This window comes from Nicotiana sylvestris, chromosome 12, assembly GCF_000393655.2.
Source record: "Nicotiana sylvestris chromosome 12, ASM39365v2, whole genome shotgun sequence".
Classification (NCBI taxonomy): Eukaryota; Viridiplantae; Streptophyta; class Magnoliopsida; order Solanales; family Solanaceae; genus Nicotiana; species Nicotiana sylvestris.
In genome coordinates, this window is record NC_091068.1 from 64,189,132 (window position 1) to 64,198,677 (window position 9,546).

General features: G+C 36.7%; 1 protein-coding gene across 2 annotated transcripts; it reads right to left on the reverse strand.

Annotated features, from left to right (window-relative positions):
- Positions 1–704: 704 nt before the first annotated feature.
- Positions 705–7,494, reverse strand: LOC104248301 (histidine kinase 3). Of its 2 annotated transcripts, XM_009804539.2 has the most exons (11): positions 6,944–7,081; positions 6,656–6,834; positions 5,695–5,979; positions 5,399–5,568; positions 4,911–5,123; positions 4,569–4,755; positions 4,432–4,483; positions 4,105–4,334; positions 3,922–4,020; positions 1,738–2,870; positions 705–1,516 (listed from the first exon to the last, which is right to left on the reverse strand). In XM_009804539.2, exons 2-11 carry the CDS (start codon positions 6,821–6,823, stop codon positions 1,252–1,254), a joined length of 2,802 nt encoding a protein of 933 aa, XP_009802841.1. In that variant the 5' UTR covers positions 6,824–6,834; positions 6,944–7,081; the 3' UTR covers positions 705–1,251. The 2 variants fall into 2 exon arrangements, with proteins under 2 accessions (XP_009802841.1, XP_009802840.1); XM_009804538.2 differs by having other exon boundaries at positions 6,656–7,494.
- Positions 7,495–9,546: the final 2,052 nt, after the last annotated feature.

The following is a 9,546-nucleotide window of genomic DNA, read 5'->3' on the forward strand; positions in this document are numbered from 1 at the left end:
GATTCCAGCTGGTAACCTCCATTTCATACATCACACCCCTATACAGTATGTGACGTCCTCGTCGATCTCTCCGTCCTCCTTGATAACCAACCCAAGGTACTTGAAACTGCCTCTCTTGGGGATGACCTATAATCCAAGCCTCACGTCCATGCCCACTTTCCTCGACTCGGCGCTGAACTTGCACTCCAGGTATTCTATCTTAGTCCTGCTCAACTTGAAACCCTTATACTTAAGAGACTGTCTCCAAACCTCCAGCCTCTCGTTAACACCACATTGCGTCTCATCAATCAGAATCAGAACTATGTCATCGGCGAATACCATACACCATGACATCTCCCCTTAAATATGTCGTGTTAGTGCGTCCATCACCAGGACAAATAAGAACGAGTTGAGCGCAGATATGAGAAAGAACTGCAATATATAGTTCTTTTCATATAATTTTTGAATAATTTACATATTCAAAAATTATATGAAAAGAATTATATAGTGCAATTCTTCTCATATATATATATATATATATATATATATATATATATATGTTAAAATTTTGGAAGTTTGACCCTGGGGAAGGAAAACATAACAAAATCATCTGGATGAGCTAATAGGTCAGCTCATGCTCCAGATAAACTCCCATACTTTTTTCCGTTTCACTTTAAGCGGAAGTCAATAAACAAAATTAAATAATTATGCAGGAATTGTGCATCTGCAGAAGCAACATTTGAATGCTTACTTTATACTTGATATCAAAATGTCCTACATCAAACATGTTCTTTGTACTATACACAAAGGGAAAAGAAGCAATTCAGCTGTTTGCTGTCCCTATGTTTATGGCAACTATGACCGAACCAACCTTTTACCTATTATGACTAATTTCCTATGTGCCCTATAGGATTTGAGAATATACACATGAAACGTATTTCTGTTGACAAACAATGTTTGTTCCTACATCAACTAGATCACTCTCTATGGTACAAGCATCATCCATTCCTCAAGAGACTAGCCATCAAAAGGATTGACAACTCTTTTAAGAAAGGTTTTTTCTTGATGAGAGAAGCAGAAGTTCAAGTGGTTACATCCAAGTCCTCTGCTCCTCAAGCTTGTAAGATGTCAGATCAGACCCCAACAAAGAATCCAAAAGCAATCCTTGAAGTTTTATGTACTTTGTCTGTTAAGTTTCGGAGATTCGCACTCTTAACTTGCAGTAGTAATCAAGTTTGGGCACCATGAAGAAAATGGCATTTCTACTGATCTTCAGCTATTCTGATTTGGCTTGACGTGAAAAAAGCGCGACACTTCTTGATAAAGTTGCTCAGCCTCAAATGGCTTCGACACATAACCATCCATTCCACATTTCTGACACTGTTCGTTTGTAGCTTGAATCACGTCAGCAGTCATGGCCAAAATGGGCACTTTCCAGCTTGAAGCATTTCCATAAGCTTCAACAGGAAGTTGTCCAAGTTGGATACGGCTATTGATATCAGATTCCATGTCGCGGATTCTCTTTGTAGCTTCAAACCTGTTATTGAATTTTATAGTGTTACCATCAGCTTAAAAACTATTTAATTTGTCAAACATTTAACATAGCTTCTCTAAAGGATACTTGTGCAGAGCAGAAGTGCGATAAATGAATTGCTATGATTGGAGCAGAAGCTCATGGTTATGCAAAAATAAGCAAGGAAAATATAAGTTAGCGGGTCTAAAAATGGTACATAACATAGCGTTTCTTAAGAAACATACCCATCCATTTCTGGCATCTGAATATCCATGAAACATGCATCAAACTGATGAGGTGGTTTTAAGAAAGTGATTGACTTTTTTCCACTGTCTGTGCAGACAACATCAGCACCATACTTCTTCAGCGCAGCAGCAGCTACTCTAAGGTTCACATTATTGTCATCCACAACCAAAATTTTTCTCCCTTGAAGGAGCTTGGAAAGAGAAGAACCGGAGAGCTCTCCGTGCGTGCAATTCCCTTTGTTACCAACACCCATCGCACGTTGGAGCGATGCAGCAAGCATACTCACCCTTAGTGGCTTCATGATGACAAATGGAGTAGAAAAACCATTGGCTACACCAACTCGGTTAGAATTTATAGCGTTAGCTAATATAAATAGTTTAGGAGGGTCATTAGCATCGATATTTCTTAAGTTTTTGACAAAGAGACTTGACATTCCCAAATCAGTATCCCAGACCTCCTGTTCAATGAGGATCATATTTGTGACCCTATTGTCAGTTCTTAAATAAGACAAACCGTGATTCAAATCTGAAACCACTTCAGAATGAACTCCAAGTCGTTTCATGTGATACTGTGAGACCCTAGCACGGACAGTTCTTGGGTCAACAATTAAGGCTCTCATGCCATGGAATTCTGAAGAAACAGAGTTTGACGGATTGCTGATTTGTTGGCTTTTCTGCTCATTCCAATTACAGCGGCCGTTGGTGAAAACAGCAGTAAAAGTAAAGGTGGATCCAATTTTTGGCAAACTTACAAATCCAATTTCACCCTTCATAAGTTGAACCAAACATTTGCTTATGCTAAGTCCAATACCTGTTCCCCCATGGATGCGAGCAATAGAAGGACCAACCTGCATGAAGGGGGTGAATATACGAGATTGAGCATCTAAAGGAATTCCTACACCAGTGTCTTCTACTGAAACTATCAGATTGATCTGGCCCAGCGAGGAAGATGTGAAAGCAGCGGATCCTTCTTGATTGAAAGCTACAAAATTTCTCCAGCTCTGTCGTTTATCAGCTACAGGCAATCCACTCAAAGTGTGCTTTAACGACGATTCCATCTTGAACTCCTCAGATGACTCTATCACTTCCTCGACAAGATGGACCATCACAAATATATGACCTTTCTCGGTGAACTGCAAAAAGACATTATACTTTAGAGAGTGTGAAAAGTATGATCATCCAACCCAAAACCTAAAGTGGGGTGGAGTACCCACAACTAACCCCTTAGATGCCCTTATATATGCAATGTTTAATTATATACATCACCAGAAGTCCAAAACTCTTTTTTGACCGTGTATATCAATATGAGTCATTAATTCATTATGTATTTGTGCACCCTCCTGGCCCTTAAGGCCATACATACTTGATATGAGTCATTCCATATCTCCAGCACTCTCTAGCACATGTAGCTCAATAGTGGACTTGAATGCACATTTACACATGTGAGTTGGTTTACCAAAAGTTGGTGTTGATACACTGTCAAACAATCTAAGCCTTCAAGCTAAAATTGCAAGGAAATTAAGTGGGGCAGCACAAAACCTTTTTAGAATCCGTTAGATGCTTGTTTATCTCCGATACAACAACAATAACAAATTAACAACTGTGTCTTGGTCCCAAGCAAGTTGGGATCGACTAGAATGACTCATATCAAGTATATAGAGAGAACATCCCTGATATATGACATATATATACATATATACATATATATATATATATATATATATATATATATGTCTTCATCAAAGTGAGTGATATACATATGCTTTAATAGACTTATTAAAATCGGGTGCAACTTTGGTAACTTAATAAGCAGAACATGACAAAAGCACGTTATTGACTGCACTAGTTACTTCCTTTTTTCTGCAACGCATTCAGTTAATTCCTACATAAGAAAAACACCGGATGGATCGTTAGTAATTTTAGATATCCCTTGACAAGAGAGTTGCTCAAGTGGTAAGCACTCGCCACCTCCAATCTTGAGGTTGCGGTTCGAGTCACCAGGGTAGCAAAGGGAAGTACTGTAGAGGGGTTAAAAAAAGGCACAAACTCATATATCAACTCCAGTTTTAAACTCAATCAGAGAGTAGTGTTCCTCTTTCGCTTTCCCTTTCTCTCCTAGCTAAGTCAACTCTTTGTTACTGCTATATTTTCTGGGAGCAAAGTTGAAGAGATATGTGAACTTACTTTGATAGAGTTTCCCATCAAGTTTGTGATAATCTGACGAAACCGTCCAGGGTCACCAATGAGCACATCGGGAACCTTATCAGAGATGTAAACTGCCAACTGCACTCAAGAAAAAGAATAATTAGATCGCAATAGGAAAAAGAAGATAGTATTAATAAATGGAAAGTCTAAGGTGTGGAGTACCTCAACTCCTTTTTCTTGAGATTTCCCCGAAAAGAGTGAGAGAACCTCATCCAGAGTAGCTCTCACATCAAAACAGACTGCCTCAAGCTCAAGCTTACCAGATTCTATCTTTGCTTGGTCCAAAACCTCATTTATTAGTGAAACTAAAGCTTTACCACTGGCCTGAGCTGTACTGACATAATCTTGTTGTGTCACATCTAGATTGGTGTCCATAAGCATATGAAGCATGCCTGTGAAACAGTGTATCCATGTTTATCCTAATACTCCGATATCCTCTAAAATATACTAAGAGTAATGACGCAGCAAATTGCAAATTTTGAGACTCACCAAGAACACCATTCATGGGGGTCCGGATCTCGTGGGAAACAGTAGCGAGAAACTACAAGATAGGGGTCAATTTAGGTCATATCCTATAACAAGTGTTGGATAAAAGTATTTAGCGAAAAAAGAAAAATCATATATACCTGTGATTTTGCAACGTCAGCATCCTCAGCACGCTTTTTCAGCACCATCATCTCATGATAATCATCCTCAACTTTGGCTATTCTGTTTATTGTTGCATGAAATATTTGCCCAATAAGCAATGCAATTACAAGAATTCCTGTCGCAGTTGTGATGCCTAGCCAAGGCCATGGTGGTTTCTGTTTGAATCTGGTAAAAAGAGTAGCAATCTCAGCGGATTCAATCTTAAATTCAAATCTATTGAGACCCCTCAAATCTTTAGAGTCCATATCCAGTAAAGCGAAAATGACAGGAATCATGATTATACACAAAGAAAACATCCAATGATGAAAGCACAAAATCACCTGCAACGCATCTCATGCCTTCTAAATGGATCCCCAAAGTTGAGGGCACTGACATGCTCCACACCATCACTTGACACATTTGAACCATACATGCTAATAGGGTGGGAGAGATTAGTTGTATCATACACATTCACAAGGATAGTTTGCTTGCTTGCAAGCTGCTGAAGAAGCTTCTCCACAAGTGACTCAATGTCAAGGACTCCACCAAGATACCTGCTTCGAAAGGAAAGAAGCTTATAAAATAGTCACTTAATTAGCTAACATAATTTGGTCACGAGAAGTCATCAGGTCCCTTCATGAATTTCCTATTTGATAAGTATTCCAGAATATTGGCTTACTCCAAAATGTGAAATTCTAAAATGCTGAACAAGATCATTATCTTTTGTATTTCTCCTGCAGTTTTTAGATTCTATTCCCACTATGTAAGGGGCAAAAAATTCCAAAAGTTGAGTAGTCAGTGAGTGATTGTATAAAGCAGATGGCAATACCCGTCAGTTGCTTGGATCCTTTCATTTGGAGTTGCATTAGAAGGAAGATCAGTTTTGTAGACTGCAAATGTCTTTATCACTCCAAGGCGATTTGTTTTAAGTAGCCTGAAGGGAGCCGTGAGAACACCCTTTCCTGACTCCCTTGCACGTAAAACATTCTCGCGATCTTCCTGTTTGGTACAATCATTTATAAGGTTCTTGCTCTTTGTACTTCCCTTTGCATATGTGTGAGTGTGTGGCAGATTTTAATAATGCACATTCAAAGAACACTTGGGAAGATTTAACAAAGAAGTTACCTCTCCCGAGAGCATATCAACAGAAATTACATGTGCAATAGTATCCTGTGCAAAAATAACAGGGGCATATTCCGCCTGAACTGGTGATGGCTCCAGGCCATCTCTATCATACTCGTCATCTTTGTGAACTGGAGTTTGTTCAAGTGTATCCATTCTCCTAATACTCCAACCTTGTTGCTTCTCAAACTCTTTTCTTTCTGAGTGGAGCACTCTTACTGCATATGCCACCCCACTTGTAAGAGGCCTCTCGAACGCTGTTCTTTCTGTATATCTTGCAAAAGTACCCTGCAAGCACAGAGTTTTTGGGCAATTTAGAGAATTAAATAGAAAGATTACTAAGCTGGTTCTATAGGCCCAATGTAACTAATAGCATGTTTGGCCAAACTTATAAAAGCAACTTATTATTTTGAGAAATACTTTTTCTCAAAAGCACTCTTGGCGAGAAGCAGTTTGTTTTTGGCTAATTAATTTGGAAAGCACTTCTGAACAACAATCGGTGTTTGGCCAAGCATTTAAAAGGTGCTTTTAAGTATATTTTTCTCAAAAATGTTTCAAAAAAATATTTTTTAGGGAGAAATACTTTCTTCTGCTTCTCCAAAACTATTTCTACTTCTACTCAAAAGCACTTTTATTTTACTTCTAAAAGCTTGGCCAAACACTTTAACATTGAAAAAAAAAATTGAAGAAAAGTGCCTTTGGCCTTGCAAAAAAGCTTGGCCAAACAGGCTATAAGAACACCTAAGACTAATAGCAAAAGATTTAGACCGTCACTTTTATTTGATTGGAAAAACAAGTCTAAGGAGTTCAACATATAACCAAGAAAAAGCACAAGAATTTATGGTTTAGAGTTCACCATAATTTTAGTGCTAAGAAGTTACTAAGACTTGAACAATTAAACTTCTAAAACCCATAATTTAGGATGGTTAAAGTCTTTTCTTATGGATGAAGATGAAAATATGACCTGATCAATAGCAGAAGGGTTCCTAGCATGGTGGAAAGTAGAGATGAGAATGGACATGGCCTGCACATGATTCATACTAACATTGAACTGATCCTGTAACATCCGAGCCCTCTCATCACACATACTAGCAAGTGTTTCTTTTCTCTTGTCGAAAGCTTGAGTGCTCATGTACCAGAATACTGAAAAAGATACAAGTATCCAAAATAATACCCATGCTATCAAAAGCTTCCTCCACCACTTTTTTCCTACGACATACCGAGGGTAACAATGGTAAATCTTAGCACTCACCTCTGCTATACCTTCCCACAATTTCATCAATATCTGCTCCCCATCACCAACCAAACTCTTGCTACCATTATTTAACCAATTCATGGACATCAACGACACTAACCACCAACATAGAGTCAACAGTAAGTTCCCCAATTTCAAACCGAACCCAATGACATGGATCAAACTCATCCAACAAATAATAAGCACTACAGATGATGAGGAATAAAGAGTAAAACAAGTGAAAGTCAATTTGATGCTATCTTCTTCAAATTAGAGGAATGCTGAATTGATAAAGAAACAGCAAAAAGCCAAAGAACGAATCCTCAAGATTCGAGCAAGAATTTTGATAATTACCCAGTAAGCTACTAAAACAAAGCTCAAAAAAGAAACAATGGGCCAAAACAAGATTCTCCAAAGGTAATTATCAAGTCAGAAACACCACAGAGACATAGATAAAAGCAACAAAAAATTATGATCCCACAGACAAAGAATTTGACACCCAAGTCTGTAGAATGTCTACTTTAATACTCTCAAAATATCAAAAAAAAAAAAAAAAAAAAAAAAAAAAACACGCTTGTTTTGGTTCTTGTAAGTTGCACAAGTTGTGGAGTTTCAAGTACTCAAAAGTAATTTCAATGTGAGTAAATATGTGTACCCTTAATTAATAATAATGAGAGAAAAGAAAAGAAAGAGTTTTGGTTCGTATCAGAAAAACACTAAAACTAAGCTATAAAGAATCTGTAAAAGGAAAGATGAAAGGAATATGGTGGTGGTGGTGGTGGTAGAAATGTCTGCTGCCACGGTCTGTTATCTCTCTATCCAATTTCTGTCGACATCCAAAATTAAATGAACATATTCCCATTATAATAAAAAATATATGAGTGTAGAATATTTTAATGAAGGGCAGAAAAGTATACTTCCACTCAGCAGGAAAATGACTTTTATTTTCTTAAATTTCCTTTTTTTTTTTTTTCTTTTTCATGCCTCCACTTAGCTTTTTGTGTTCATATCGCCTTATCTATCCACACAAGACAAGTCCTATGGTTACACGCCAAGTTGTTAAACTCTATTCCTTGTACGCTTCTCAAATCTGTATTTACAATATCATCCTTGCATGTAGAGCTATATATCATGAATGCCATCCGGGAATGTAAAAATTAAACAACATCAAATATTTTTCTTTTATTTAATAGAATTTTTTTATAGCACTAACACATGATAAATGTAATCCTAATCCAAGCCTAAGTAAGATGCTTGGGGCGTAAGAATATTTACAAATTTAAATTACTGTTAAAAATTGTTTGACTCCGAAGATGTTAAAACCTTTTTGGACAAAGCAATCAAAGATGAAGGGGTAAATCATAGCTGAAGATAATTATCTCTAAATTAATACTCCCTCCGTTTCAATTTATGTGAACCTGTTTGACTGGGCACGGAGTTTAAGAAAAAAATGAAGACTTTTGAAATTTGTAGTCCTAAACAAGTCCAAATGGGCCCTAGAGTATTTTTGTGGTTACAAAAGCTTCTCATTAAGGGTAAAGTTGTAAGTTTAAACTAAATTGTTACCAAATTTAGAAAGGGTTCATTCTTTTTGGAACGTACCAAAAAGGAAATAGGTTCACATAAATTGGAACAGATGAAGTAGTAGGTAAGGAGAAGAGAGTTACAAAGTTTCTTTGTATTCAAGATTCGTTCACTTTCCGAATGTCTCCCCATTACAAAATCTTTTTTCCCCTTATATACTAGAGAGAAAACATTCAAAATTATAAGAAATAAAAATATAAGGAATATTCGACAGAATATTCTCAATATCTCTTAATGGGCTTACATTTCTACAAGGGTCGTACAGTTTCTACTTTTGCCTTAAGGTGATGCCGATTCGAAGATACTTGGTCGTTGGTCGTACTCATCATAGGTCGAGGTCGGTCAAATTTGGACCCAGACAAAAGCCAATTTTAAGTAACTTCAATTATTAGCATTAATTGATAACCTACCACAATAGTAACTAGTTTGCAACTACAATAATAACATTAACATATTAAATTAGACAACTAATATAAAAATAATAATTACATTCTCAATGTATGTATCACTAACTTTCTTTATATACTTTCGTATGTAGTTATTAACCCTTTTCAACTGCTACAGGCTAATCATTATTTATTTTGTGTCCATCTATAGGTAAAGATAGTTTATGTACAATGCCTTCATAATTACAACGCTCTCGAGAGAATCTGTATATATAACGTTAGATTGTGATTGTTTTGTACAGGCTTGGTACATTTGCATGCCTGGAAGTTTTATTATATAATATTAATCTTTTATGACCCAAAAAAAAAAAAGGAATGCCTGGAATGCTGTAGTGCATTTTGCTGAGTTTAGTATATTTGTAGAACTTGAATTATAAGTCTGCTTAGGATAAATCAAACATACTTTAATTACTATATTAAGATATAACTTATTTTAATGAAATATCGAAATTAAATATACTTTGAAATGGTTGTTGTACTTTCTATTGAGTTGTCCAACATCGGTGGGATTTGAGGTCTTTGGTCTCCTTATATGGGCTTCCGCAATTTTCGCCTCATAAGCTAGCTTTTGGGGTTGAGTGATGCCCAATG

Excerpts from the sequence above, each read along its gene's own strand:
- LOC104248301 (XM_009804538.2), bottom strand. The coding sequence starts at position 7,114 with ATGAGTTTGATCCATGTCATTGGGTTCGGTTTGAAATTGGGGAACTTA. Across the intron at positions 5,124-5,398 it reads AGGATCCAAGCAACTGACGG|GTATCTTGGTGGAGTCCTTG; the intron begins GTATTGCCATCT and ends CTTTCGAAGCAG. Across the intron at positions 4,021-4,104 it reads CTCAAGAAAAAGGAGTTGAG|TTGGCAGTTTACATCTCTGA; the intron begins GTACTCCACACC and ends TCTTGAGTGCAG.